Here is a 15,029-nt window from a genome sequence, read left to right as displayed (position 1 = left end):
ACAACTCAAATAAAGACTAAGTATTGCTTGATATAATGCCCCATTGACACCATATAACTGCAGCGTATTGAATAGCTTCTCTCTTGGCACCTTGTCATATGCCTTTTCCAAATCGACAAAACTTAAATGCAGATCTTTGTTATATTCCATGCTTTCCTCGACTATTTGTCGTAAAGTGAAGATCTGATCCTGACAGCCTCTATTTGGCCTGAATCCAGCTTGTTCTTCACCAAGCTTTTCTTCCACAATTCTTCTCAACCGTTTCTCAAGAATACTTGCATAGATCTTGCCAGGAACACTCAGTAGGGAAATACCTCTGTAATTCTCACATTCAGTTTTATTGACCTTTTTATATATGGGTACTATGAGAGCTTTACTCCAATCATCGGGAATTGTCCCTCTGTCCAGTCTTTCTGAACTATGCAGTGCAGCCACTGTAAGACTTTTATACCACTATACTTCAGCATTTCTGGTCGAATATCCTCTACTCCTGCTGCCTTTCCACATTTCAAGCCTTTGATGGCTTTTTCTACTTCAAGTATGGATATGTATTCCTGACTGCATGCCTGGTCAGTGTTTTTTTTATCACTGTGCTGTCACCACTGCTTGTTTCATTTAGCAGTTTTTCAAAGTAATTACCCCATACTTCAAGGATATCTTTTTCTCCTGTTTTCATGTCACCTTTATCATCTCTCCACTCCTTTTACAGCACTCTTTCCTCCATTCCTAAGCTTCTTCAACAACCTCCAGAATATTTTGCCACCTTCTTGATATTTAATTTCTATATTCTTGCCAAAGTCCTCCCATGACTTTTGTTTAGCTAGTTTTACACACTGTTTAGCTTTCTTACATTTGTCTCTGTATTCTGTAAGAGTAAAAGCTGACTTATTTGCCAGGAACTTTTGATATGCTTTCTTCTTTTCCTTCACTGCCTCTTTAACTTCCTGTGGCCACCAGGGAGTTCTGATTTTTTTATCTTTGCACACAACCTCACCACATGCCACTCTGGCAGAATCAATCAATGTTTCCTTCAGAGTTTGCCACTGAATCTCCAAGGTTTGATTCCTGTTCTCAAACTCTTTCATTTTCTTTTCAATAATATTTCTGTATTTTAGTCTACAGTTTACATCTGAGAGCTGCTCAACTTTTATTCGCTTTAAAACTTTCTTACATGTTATTCTTTTCAATATGAAATTCAATTTTATCCTGCTCAAGACTAAATAGTGATCACTTCCAATTTCAAATCCTCTGTACACTCTGGTGTCCTGCACCAGGGAGAAAACATCACTATCAACAATAACATAGTCAATGAGACTTTTCTTATTCCTAGCCTCTTCTCTCCATGTGAATTTGTGCACATTTTTATGTTGGAACATGGTGTTAGTAATAACCAGTCCATGTCCTAAGTAGAAATCCAACAGATATTTGCCATTATTATTAGCTTTGCTCTTTTCTCCAAATTTTCCCAAAATATTTTTGTATGTCTCACAATTGTTTCCAACTCTGCTATTTAGATCCCCAACAAGGACCAACTTTTCCTTTTTCATTGCGTCAGTTGCTTTTTCTAAAGCGTCAAAAAATTCCTCCACTTCTACCTTAGTAGAACCTTCTGTGGGACCATAGGCACAAATAAGTCTCATTGTCCAGTTCCACATTCTCATATTTGCCCACATTACTCTACTTGAGACTGACTGCCATTCAAGAAGATTAGCCTCGTATTTTGTGTTGAATACTATGGCTACTCCTTCTTTTCCTTGATTGTCATTGCCTGAATATAACATTTTGTATTTATTGCTCAGAAAGATCTCACCAGTTTTGGTCTTTTTTGTTTCAGTTACCCCTATTATGTTGATCTGGTACTTATCTAATTCCTCAGCTAGCTCTATTTCTTTGCCATTCAGGCTTCTTACATTGATAGTACCGATCTTTAACTCTGGTGATGTTGAGTTGGAGTTTGTTTTCAGATTTGTTCCAGTAGCTGACTTTTCGCTGTTCGCCTTGGTTCCCTGGTGAAAACAACGGGGCCTTGTTTAACCGGGCGACGCCCCAGCCAGCATGAAATTTTGTCATGTTGTACCATCATTTTTTATTTTGGTTTAACCAATAAGAATACAATTTGGTCGGCTAAATCCAAAATTGCCAGCCCATCCTCGTTCGTTCAGTATCAAAGTAGATACCCAACAGGGTGCACCACAAGAAGGTGAGAATTGGACATTAGGTCAGAAGCCCTGGTCGGTTCTCCGCATTCCTTTAAAGGCTATGTGGAGGTCTCGTCTCAGTTATACAGCTTTGACCCTTAAGCACCCCCAATAAATAAATAATATTTATTTAATTTAAGATGTTAAAAATATGATTTATATTAAATAAACAATAGACAAAAGAAGAGTATATTACTTAAATATCTGTTTTTCAGCTTAGAAATTAATAAATATTTATTTTTAAAACGAAATAGAAAATACATACAATGTATCTGTACAAACAGCATCCATAGCAGATATGTAGTTTTCATGCATATTCTGGCAATCCAATAATGCTGAAGCATGTGAGAATAATTTATCTGTTTCATTCATATGGTGTGATAAATGATCCAAAATGCTTGTAACCTAAGAAAATTAAGAACACAAAGTATAATTTCAGTGGAAAGGCTGAAAAGAAATATGACACTGTTCTTTTTTTACAAGCTCTACAAATGTTCACATAAAAAATAATTAACAGCTTGAAAGAAAAAAAAAAGCTCTAATGCCTTAAAATAATTTAATAATATCTTATAGAGTTTGTATTCCATACAGATTTTCACAACTCTGGTAAAAAATATTAATTGACGAGTCCCAGTAAATCACAATACAGTCATCCCTCGACTTACGTTCTTTCAAAGATATGTCCGTGATCCCGTAAGGGAATAAATAACATTTTCGGGTATACTTTCAAACAAGACGCTAGTGAGCCTAAGGTAAAGCATGCACAATGGCAACAGCGCTTTCAGCAGTAATCTCCCTTGGCAGTCGCACGTGTCTTCAACAGTTCTTCTGTGGATTTTGTATTTGAGAAATGGGTTATTTATGTATTTATTGTTAAATATTTCTGGATGTTTTGTGCAACATGGCCCCCTACACGGACAATCAAAAAACCTAGTGAAGAATTGCAGAAAAATAGAGGCGAGCAATTGATCTTGAAACAAAGTTGCAAGTTATAAAGCAACATGAAGCTGGTAAGCCAGTCAGCGTGATCGCACGTGACTTCGGATAGTCTTATTCTATAGTGACAACCATTTTGAAAAATAAGGATAAAATCGTAGAGGCTGTGAAAGGATCTGCTTCCATTAAATCGACGATAGTGACGAAGCAATGACAAGGTCCTATCGGTGATATGGAAAAACTACTTGCATCATGGATAGAGGACCTGAACCAAAAGCGCATACCCCTTAGCACTGTGTCCATAACTGCTAAGGCACTAAGTCTCTTCAACATGTTAAAGGAGAAAGCAGAACCCGATTATGACTACAAATTCAACGCTTCTTCCAGTTGGTTTATGAGATTCAAGCAGCATTTTGTGCTGAATAATATGTGAAAATGTATGGGAATCTGCAAATGCTAATGAGAAGGCTGACAAGGAGTTTGTGGAGAAATTGGATAAAATTATCATGGAAGAAAATTATTTGCCACAGCAAATAATTGGGTCCTTTCTTTTTATTTCTTTACAGTGGCAGTAACATACAGCACAGTTTTATAATAAGATTTATAAATTAAAATGACAATATATGTACTTATTACCATTAAGTCCCTAACCCCTATAACTCTGTTGATTTAATGTATCGACTTACGTCCTGCCAGATGGAACGGAACCCGGATGTAAGTCGAGGGATGACTGTATTTGGAAAGGTTGCATTTATACTTTCAGCATGTGATAAACATTGGACTTCCATGTTTCTTACCCCCTTGGAGCATGCAGCTTTTTTCGTTTGCATGAATGATTTTCACATAATCCAGGTAGCAGATGATTTATTTTCTATTCTAATTTGCATCAAACAATTTTGAGTAAATGTGCAGCTCATTTCTATCAAAATCATGGAGACCAGCAAAACACTGCTATTCAAATTTGAATCATTCCCATTGTATTTTAATATCAAAATTTTGGGAAGTGACTACCATAAACTGTCACTAATATTTATCATCATCATAATATTCTTGATATATATCAAGAGATGTAAAGACGACTATGATAGTACTACGTGAAAAGTTTACACATTACGATCTTTCTATTGACAGTTTCTTCCATTGCCAGATGATACATTTTGGTCTTCTAAGGCATATCTAACTACACAATCTATCTAGAACATGATCTTCCTCTGGATCTTTTCTCCTTCAATGCTCATTTTATTAATCTTTCATTTTCCATTCTGTTTAATCACCAAATCATTTGAGATTAGCTCTATTTGCACATTCCTGACAATATTCTAACAATAAAGAGCCAAGAGGCTATTTTTCCAGCGGAGTAAATTAAGTTAAGGGGATAATATAGAGTTATTATCCCCTTAATATGTTAGGGGATAGTAGGGATAGTAAGGATAATAAAGTTAAGGGGATAGTAGGGGGTATATGTAAGTTCGGTTCACTTAAACCTTGGTATTATCCAGGTCTACCTACTCACTGATGAGACCTCAATAAAGGTCGAAACCGGTCTGGGTAGTGACCTCTCCTCATAATGTAAAACATCTCCTAGGAGCTGAGTTTTACATTATGAGAAAATATTAAGGATAGTGATGGATCTTGCTCCACCTTTGCTCCGAGTTGCCCTAGTGTTGTACCACCCAGGTGTTGACTTATGCTTGGACTCGCCGATAGTTCTTCGGCATGAAACTCTTCGATTTCGTTCTCTGAGTTTCGTATCCGGCTTTAAAATAATGAGGGATTTATTATCCCCTTAACTTAATATTCTAACAATATCAAGTTCCTTCCTAATATAATAATTTTAATATGATTCTGCAAGTGATGCCATCTGTTAACTGATTTTTCTCAGAATTCTCATATAAATGGTCTCTAGCCATTAATCAACTGTTTTACTTGTGACCCAGCTATCAGATCCACAAGTTAAAATTCGTCAGAATGCTGCTCTATATACTATACATTTTTGAAACAAATGTATTTTGGTTAATCTCTCTCTTATTCCACATACAAACTTAATAAATTACACTTGCCAAGAAATATAATTGCTAACAGCTGCCATCATCCTTTTATGGCTGAACTGCAGACTCACTAAAATTGCTATTCCCTGTCATCATGGAATAAAAATTCCATCTAACTCAGTTCTGCAGAACAGCCTTCCTCATGACTATGACCTCCAGCTCTTTATGAAGAATATCAACAAATTTCTTTGCTCTTGAACCCAGCCCACATGTGGCATTTATTTGCTATAGGCCTTGAAGCATCTTGTGTGTGGGGTGATAGACACACACACAAAAAGTCCATCAAAAAATGTATACACACTTTAACAGATGGACTTTTTTTGAAGTTGGATCGAATTATGGTAGCAATGTGTAGTATGATGTTCTCTCAAAAGATGTTACTCACATGAATACTAGCATCAACATGTGACTAGTAGGACAGTGAAACAAAATGGCCGAGGCACGACTGTCATTCAAGAAACGCAAGACCATTTTAAAGTGGTATTTCAAATTTGAGAATGTTGTTGAAGTTCAATGACAATGGAGGTATGAGTTTGTAACACAACCTCCAACATGCCTGACAGTTGCATGTATTCGTGATAAATTTGAGACCCATGGTAACGTGTGATGTGCACAAGGGAAGATCCGGGAGGGCTCGCACAGCAACAAGTCCTGCTTCCTCAGCTATGGTGTTGAAACAGTCTACACACTTGCCACAGAAGTCTACCATACAATGTGCACATGAGACAGGAGTTAGCAGTGCAAGCATATGGTGCATTCTTAAAGCAGCTAAATGGAAAGTTTACATGCAATGAATGAAGATGATCCTAATTGAAGAATGCAGTATTGTAAGTGGTTTCAACATATAGTAGATGAGGATGAGGAATTTGTGAGGAAGATGGTTTTGGTCTGATGAAGCACAATTTAAGCTTAATGGAATAGTGAATCTGCATAATTGTGTTTACTGGGCTCAAGAAAATCCAGGCATTCATGTGGACAAGCCAGTCAAACTTACCGGGCTCAATGTATGGTGTGGATTGTCATCCAGGGGTTTAACAGTACCATTCTTCTTTGAAGGTACTGTTACTGGTTAAGTGTACCTAGACATGCTATGCACAACCATTTTACCTGCCATTCATGCACTTTATGGGAATGATCAATTTCTCTTCCAACAAGATGGCATGCTACCACTGAGACGTGAGAGCTTACCTCAATGAGTTTGCAGGGACAATGGATAGGACGAAGAGATGCAGTTGAGTTCTCCTCACATTCTCCTGATTAAACACCCATGGACTTCTATCTGGAGGGGGGGGGGGAACTAAAGGATGTAGTGTATTGTAGAAAACCAGCCACACTGGTGGCCCTTTGGAAAGAAATTGAAATGGCATGTGCAGCACTCCCACTGGACACTTTGGGAAGTTAAAGGTAACTTGTATTCATCCCATGATGTCTGTATAAATTTAGTATTGCAATTTTTTAATAGGTTTTTCTTTTGCTGAAGTGTGTATACATTTTTTTTGATAGACTCTGTATATATTTAAAAAAAGCCATGTTCCAACACAAAAATGTGCATAACTTCTCACAGACAAAAAAACACAAAATAAGAAGTCTTATTATGTTATTGTCAACAGTGATATCTTCACAGTAGTTCAAGACAGAAGAGCATGCTGGGGATGTGAAACAGGATGTCATCACTTTAGTTTTTAATAAGATAAAAATCAGCATTATATTGAAAAGAAAAGTTTCAAAGAAGATATTGCCATCTGGCATTAGCTAAGAAGAAAAAAAAACTGAAGATTTCTTTCCCACTGAGTAACTAGAAACAAAAACAATTAAATATATAAATGCAAAAGCTAAATCCTTTTGTCGAGCCTATCAAATCAAAATTGTTAGGCTTGACAACACACACTGAGTGAACATTTTATTAATATCTATTCTATAGCATAACATCTTCTGGGTTCAGTGAAAGTATCTGTTGCTAAAAGCCAATTAAATTTCATTTGCTTGACCCGGAAAAATCAGCCATCAGAAATAGTTTTTTTTTTCTTTCCCAAATCATTTCTTTTTAGTATGCTGAGTTAACACTCAGCATACTGAAAAGAAACCAAAAAGTTCCAGAAAGTAAATAAGTATATATATATGATGAGAATATAAAGGAAAAAAAATGTAAGAAAGCTAAGTTATATGTAAAAGTAGCTAAACAAAAAGCCCTCAAAACAGTACAGAAGATAAGTTAAAGAGCACAGAAAATATGAAGATGGGGAAAACATTCTTGATGCTACAATTCTAAGAAGCTTAGAAATGGAGGAAAGAGCTACTATAAAAAGGAATTGAAGATGCCAAAGGCAAGATAATAATTGAAGATAAGGATAATCTGGATGTTCTAGAGTAAGTGCACTGAAATATTAAATGAAGTAGTTACAGAACATTGAGAGAAAATATTCATGAGGAATGCAATCAGGAGTACTGACCAATATAAGTAGAAAAAGCCCATCAGAAAACTGAAATGTGGAAAGACAGCTGGGGTAGATAGCAGATACTATTCAACCAGAAATGCTCAAATATTGGCGTATAAAAGTTTTACAGTGACATTTCATAATTCAGAAGATCTGGTTAGAAAGTTCAATTCAAGATTATAGGAATAGACACATAGTACCATCTATGGAAAAAAAAGAAAATAAAGTTGAATGTGAGAATTACTAGAATATCCCCAAATTGAGAACCACTCTACACTTTTAAGTCCATACACCAGCTGAAGGATTCTGATTCCAGCTACTCTGTTAATCTTTTGTTAACAGATTTAACAAAATCTTCAAACCAATTTTAACTAGGGGATCTGAAAGGTGGGTTAGAAATCATTAGATTTCTATTATTTGGTATCTATTAGATTATATTGTTATCATTCAAGAATGTGTAAACAGAGCTAATCTAATGTGATACACAGCCAGTTAAACAGAATATGAGAGGAAAGGTTAGCCAAATAAGTTTATAATACTAGGACGACAAGGAGAAAAATCTCAAAGACCAAGATCTAGATCAGGGGTGGGGAACCCCTTGCCCGTGAGTCTATTTCAATTCGCCCCTATGCTGATGTACTCGTATGTACATGTAAATAAAATTTTATAATAATTTAAATTTATTATAATTAAATTTATTTAAATTTAAATAATTAAATATACAAAACCAAAAATAGCTATATTAGATATAATATGATCATCATACGTCTGGTAAGATATATATTGCACACTACATATAAGAGTTAAAATTTACCAGTCGCCCGCAGAAGTTTTTAAATTAGCAATTTTCACCCTTGATACTAAAAAGGTTCCCCACCCCTGATCTAGATGGATTGATGCAGTTAGTAGTAACTTAGAAAACTAAATGTAAGATCTGACAATATTGGAAATCTGACAAATAACAGTTTGATTTGGAAGAAAACTGCCTTAGTAACAATGTACATTTAATTATTTAGTACCATTACAGAATGCTGTACACCTTTTGAAGATATTTGCCTGAAAATGATCACTGTCCTTAATATGTTCTTACACAACACCATACAACAACCTCAAGAGGCTCAGCAAGAATCCAACTCATATGATTAACGAATCTCTACAATGTTCTTATACAAGGAGTAGGGAGAATCTATTATATATATGCCTCAGATGATGCAGATGCCTCCCATGGCCACCCAAAAACATCCAGCAGAAATCATTCCTACTGAAGGGGAAAAATGACTACTAAGGTACTATTATTCATCAGGTTAGCTGTTAGATCATTGTATACATCTGTGAATTTAACGGTGATCTAAGGCGGGCATTTGTCTTGGTCTTATTAGTGGAGGGATGAAGTGTTTCTATAATAATACAGGAAAACCTCGCTTAATGCGCACTAAGCGAATACAATAAACAATAGGAATAATTATAATTCATCCATCAACATAAATTTGAAAAAAAATTACAGTATAGGCTATATTAGAGGATAAAATAATCAAAGTTAATAAAAATCAATTGCTTAAATTTTTATTTAATGTCTCAACATTTGATTCAGTTACTTTTTTTTTCTTTGCAAAAAATTAAAGATGTTTGAATCATGCTCAACTTTTTCTTCTTGCGATGCAATGTGCGATAGATTTATCAAGATTTCGGCAGACTTCGAAGCTTCATTCCATATCAGGATCAGCATCAAACAAAATTTCCTTAGCATGCTCAATGTGACTGAAAACTAGCTCAAGTTCTTTTGAAGTTAGCTTCTTAGTCATAATATTCTGTTCTTGTTCGTGCTCCTTATCTTCTTCTTCATATGCACGCTGTTCTTCTATGTGAAGATTAACTGTTCTAAATGGGAATCGAGCAACTTTCTCACATCTTCATTATCCCTTCATTAAATCCAAATTTTTTTTCAATTGTGCAGATTTCTTCAATAATGTTAGCTCTTGGATTTTGTGCACAATAAACTAACATAGGGGCTTGAGTTTAAAGTCACCTTCCACATTGCCTCCTAATAAAAGCGTAAGATCTTTAGATACTTTGTATCCTGGTTGAGATGCTTCAGTTTTAGCTATTAAAGTTTTTGTTGGCTTCCAAACAAAAATTTGTGGACATTGAATATTTGTCAATCGTCATAATCCTTTACAATTCTTCAGGAAACTTGGCCACAGAATCTTTATCAGCACTACAAGATTCCCCAGTTATTCTTATGTTATGCAGTCCAGCTCGATTTTGAAAACGGTTAAACCATCCTAAACTCGCAGTAAAGCTTTCACATTCCTCTTGAAATTTGGTCTCTTTCAATGATGTAAAATACTGAGAGCTTCTGCCTGAATATTACCTGTACTAAGAGATATTCTTTTTTTTTTTTTTTGGTTATAATCCTCAATCCAGAGTGATAGAAGCTCCATCTCAATCATTAAATGGCTTCTATTTCGGGTGATCAGCATGTTTAAAGAAGCAATTGCAACTTTTCCTTGTTCTTTGTATTCTTTGCTCTTATTTAATATAGTCCAAACTGTAAACTCGCTGTATTCCAGGTCTTGCACAATCATTGTATTACTAGCACCAGTTTCTCTTAATGAGTTCCAGCCTTTCCACTTGCTGCAGATTTGTGACAAAAAAATTTGCATAATGTAAAAAAATCGCATTAACTGATTATTGTGCATATCAAATTCGTGTTAAGCAAGGTTTTCCTGTAATCAGCTATTCCCTTATAGGGAGCAGGTGAGGCCTTTTAACCCTATCTAGCTTTTGGAAAAAAAAGTGGGCAGTTCAATTTCCACCAGTAGCCAATCAGAGATAGCTGGCCCATGACTATCACTTATTATAGGCAGCAACCAATGAAGAGACAGGCAAACAAGTGCTGCCATCTCTTGGTACATAACCCTAACAGAGTGTGTTACTGTCTGAGAATAATGTGGGTTCTATGGTAAATTTTCTTGAGTTTACTTGACAAAAACCCCGATTTTGGGGGGAGAAAAAAAAACCAGCTTGCTTCTGCCAGAGATCATTGAAATGATTGAAAAAAGAGTAAGAAAAAGTTCCTCCAGTCGGCAACTAGACTTGAACTTAAGTCTAAGTTTGGGCAACTTAGCGCAGAGGATGCAGGTGTCACTTCCACTGAGCTACGCAGGCCTGTCTTGGCTTTACTAGTATCTTGGAGATTTACATGTTTCTTTGACTGGGAATGAGACATGGACTATGTTTTAAAATATCATAGTCCATGGCTCACTTAAGTTTTACTAAATACTATTTGATTAACTTCCCTACTGGAAAGTGGATGAAATACACAAAGCACCTTAGAATTATTCAAGGATCAAAATATGAGCAGCTTTGTCTTTTATCATATAATTACCCAACTCTGCCATTAATTTCTTAATAGCAACTGTACAGCCATTAACAGAAACCAAACGACCTTTGTATCCACAAAGTATACCATTTTACTTGGAATTTCTTTTATCAGAAATTGTTATTCAATATTTTAACTTTTCGCTTTACAGTTTATTTTTTGTAGGGTTTTAAGGATAAAGACACAAATTTCATATGTGAAAATAAAATTATCTATTTTGTAATGTGACAAGAGCCCAACTTGAGCAATGAATTTATTTACTAATGGAGATATCTGCCTTTATTTTTGAAATCAATATAATGGAACAAGATAATTTATCAATTATAACAAAATATTGCAGAAATTATTCTTGGCAACTTTCAAATACTTACACTGAAAATCATTATGTTAATATTCATAAATGTTTTTAAACAATATTTTTAATGAATTAAATATATTTGAACTATCTGATTTCCTCCAAGATACTATTATACTGATCATCAAGCTTCCATTCTACACCCTCTGTCCAAAAAGAAACCGAACTTTTCAAAAATAGAAGAAACTAGTGCCGCCACCTGTTTTATCTTTCTGTTGTTGAAAGCAGCAACCTTCATTAGTGTTGTGTCAACTGTTTATGATATTTGTTTCATTAGAAGCCGAGTTAGAGTGCCAAGTGTGACAGTGTGTTTGGATGAACGGTTGGTCGTCACAATATTTATGCCGTACACAGCGAATTCTCGCTATCAATCGCTTCAAAACTTCGTGATAAAAACTCACCATTGACCATTTGGCCAGGCAGAAAGAATTCTTTGTGGATAATGCCCTTGGAATCATAGAAACAAATTAGCATTGTCTTTACTTTTGACTTCTCAAAGCAACTTTTTTTCGGATGCCCTTCTTCTGGTGTTCTCCACTCAGCACTCTGGTGCTTTGTTTTGGGCTCATACTCAAAACACCATGTTTCGTCACCAGTAATGATCATTTCAAGGAAGTTTGAGTCCTTACGTGCAGTTTTAATGAGGTCCTTGCAGTGTTTAATTCGATACATCTTTTAGTCGTCGGTCAACTTGTGGGGAACAAATCGCGAATTCAATTTACGAAGGCCCAAACTCTTGGTCAAATTGTTGTGCACAGTTGATTTGGGAATCTCCAATTCATCTTCAATCAATCTCACAGATGATTTCGAGTTTTCTTTGATGAAATCAAGCACTTTTTGGTTGTTAACTTTGCTCAGTCCAGTTTTTAGAAGGCCCAGCTTTTCATCGTCCTCAAGCGTCTCACGACCACTTTGAAATCGCTTAAACCACTCGTAAACGTGAGTGCAGGATAAGCATTTATCGCCGTATGCTTTTTGAAGCATTTGATGTGTTTTGGTAAAACTTTTACCAAGTTTAACACAAAAGTCAATTGCAGCTCTCTGTTTGAAACTCATTTTCCGACCATTTGTCACAACACAATGTCACTCTTGGCACTATAACTCGGCTTCTAATGAAACAAATATCATAAACAGTTGACACAACATTAATGAAGGTTGCCGCTTTTGACAACGAAAAGATACAACAGGTGGCGCCAATAGTTCCTTCTATTTTCAAAAAGTTCGCTTTCTTTTTGGACAGAGGGTGTAGATAAGTTTTTCTGATTTTAATAGCAACAAATGATGTTAAGTTATATTACTCCCTTCCTGACTGTTACATTTGTTAACATCAAAAATTAATATCATAATATTTCTGCAAAATCTCAGTCACTTTCACATTCAGCTTGAAATTGCAATTTTTTTTTTTTTTTTTTTTTTTTTTTGTAGCATGCCTATTTTAATAATATCAAATGTGTAACTATAGTAGATGTGGTGGTTCAAAATTTATGCTCATTTCTGAAGATTTTCAATTACCGTATTTGTTGGCATATAAGATGCACTTTTTTTTTTTTTTTGAAAATAGGTCTGAAAAACAGGGTGTGTCTTATACGTCGATACTCAGTTTTTTATTATTTTCATTTCTGGAAATTTTCTCTGTTCTGATTTATGCAATTTCTTTATTGCTTCCTTGCAGTGTGTGTGCGCGCGAGAGCATTCCAGTTACGTAGAGCAGTGTTTCTCAAACTTTAGACATTCACGTTCATTATTGGTGCGGTATTAACAAAAGATCGTGCTACTAAATGACAAAGACAAGCCGACAGTTGAGTTGAAATGCTAATTTTCTTCAACCGAATTCCTTATATAATATCTGAAACACATTCACTATATATATTTCTTCGTTTTAACACGTTCACTCAAACAAAACCATATGTTGCACTGGCAACATATGGTTTTGCTTGAGTTATACAGCATTTTCTGTGGGAGGGAGACATGCGATTCATTAGTTAGTGTCGTTTTTATCCCAGTTGTCTCTAATTACACTGTTTGTTGAGAAACATATTGCACAGCCTACAGATGTCTCTGTACCTTATTCAGTGATACAATAGGAACATTTTACGATCTCGAACTTCACGGATACATTAAATTTTATTCTATGCATTAATGATGCATAGCCGAAAATTGCCATGGATCCCCTGAAGACCTTTCACGTACCCCAGGGGGTATGCGTACCAACACTTTGAGAAACACTGACATAGAGTTCAGTGGATGCACATGCGCTGTCATCAATGATCACAGCTGCATCCTGTTCGTTTAAACTTTCCAATTGTTGTCGCAGTTGTGAATGGTGATAAATTTCTGCCGTTAAATTTTCTCTAAATTTCTTGGCAAATTATGGCTGAAAAATGTCGGCATTGTTACAATATTGCATACAAGCTATGTGTGATTGCGTATGCTAAAGAACATGGAAACAGGGCTGCAGAGAGGCATTTCAAACCATCCCCAACTGAGAAAATGATAAGAACTTGGCAGAATCAGGAAGAGGATTTAAAAAAAAATTTTCTTGAGGCAGAACTGAATACTTGGATTTTAGACCACAGAAAAGTGGGACTTTCAGTGTCTACAAAAATGATTATTCATCAAGCGAAAGTGATAGCCACTAGCAAAGGGATCGCCAACTTTACCGGATCAACATCATGGTGTTCAAGATTCATGAAGAGAAACCAGCTATGTATGTGGACTAAAACAAAAAATCACAAAAGATGCCAGCTGAATATGAAGAAAAAAATGATTGAATTTCATCTATTAGTCATTAACGCAAGGAAACGAGAAAATTTTAAACTTGCACAAATAGGAAACATGGATGCGGTTCCGCTGACTTTTGATGTGCCCTCAAACAAAACTGTAGATTCCAAGGGCACTAAAAGTGTTACTATTAAAACTTCAGGGCACGAAAAAACTCACTACACGGTTGTTTTATCCTGCTGTGCTGATGGGACAAAATTGCCGCCACTGTTGATTTTTAAAAGGAAGACGCTACCCAAAGAAAAACTGCTTAAAGGAGTGTTTGTACATGTTCACGCAAAAGGCCGGATGGATGGAGAAGGAATGAAGTTATGGATAGATAAAATTTGGTCTAGGTGCCTTGGTGGACTGTTGAAGAAGCCTGCCATGCTAGTATGGGATCAGTTTCATTCTCAAAGAACAGACGATGTTACAAATAAACTCAAGGAATTGAAAACTCAGTTAGCTGTAATTCCAGGAGGTCTAACTAGTCAGCTTCAACCTTTAGATGTCTGTATTAATAAACCATTTAAGGGATTTATGAAGGAGAAGTGGAAGAGCTGGATGCAGTCTTCAGATTTTGAGGTTACGCATCAGGAAGAAGAAAGAGGCCTAGCATTTCGCAAGTTTGTGAGTGGGTCAAAGCTTCGTGGGATGCTGTGAAAACTGAGACAGTGGTTAAATCATTTAAGAAGTATAGAATTAGTAATGCACTGGATGGTACAGAGGACAATTTGTTGTATGAGGACTCAGATTCTGATTTAGAAGAGGTTTCAAGTGTCTCTTCATTTAGCTCTGGAGATGAATTTCTGGGTTTTGATGATTAAAAGGTTAGATTAGGTATTTGTTGAAAAGTAGACCTATTTATTACTTTATATTTGAAATACTGTAAATTCATTATAATATTCAGTGATA

At 35.6% G+C, this 15,029-nt stretch overlaps 1 protein-coding gene across 3 annotated transcripts in view; it reads right to left on the bottom strand.

The window, feature by feature from the left end:
• LOC150109024 (protein tweety-like) overlaps window positions 1-15,029 on the bottom strand; it is a 322,889-nt gene that overhangs the window by 130,074 nt on the left and 177,786 nt on the right. For all 3 annotated transcript variants that reach the window (XM_090411409.1, XM_090411402.1, XM_090411414.1), the window contains exon 11: window positions 2,464-2,603. In XM_090411409.1, the coding sequence (XP_090267535.1) occupies window positions 2,464-2,603 (140 nt within the window). The remainder of the gene's footprint in view (window positions 1-2,463; window positions 2,604-15,029) is intronic.

This window comes from Typopeltis vanoorti, chromosome 2 (assembly GCF_054136105.1).
Source record: "Typopeltis vanoorti isolate ZY-2024b chromosome 2, IOZ_Tvanoo_1.0, whole genome shotgun sequence".
NCBI lineage: Eukaryota > Metazoa > Arthropoda > Arachnida > Uropygi > Thelyphonidae > Typopeltis > Typopeltis vanoorti.
Note: the sequence above shows the minus strand (reverse complement) of the source record. Positions and strands in the feature narration are given on the sequence as shown.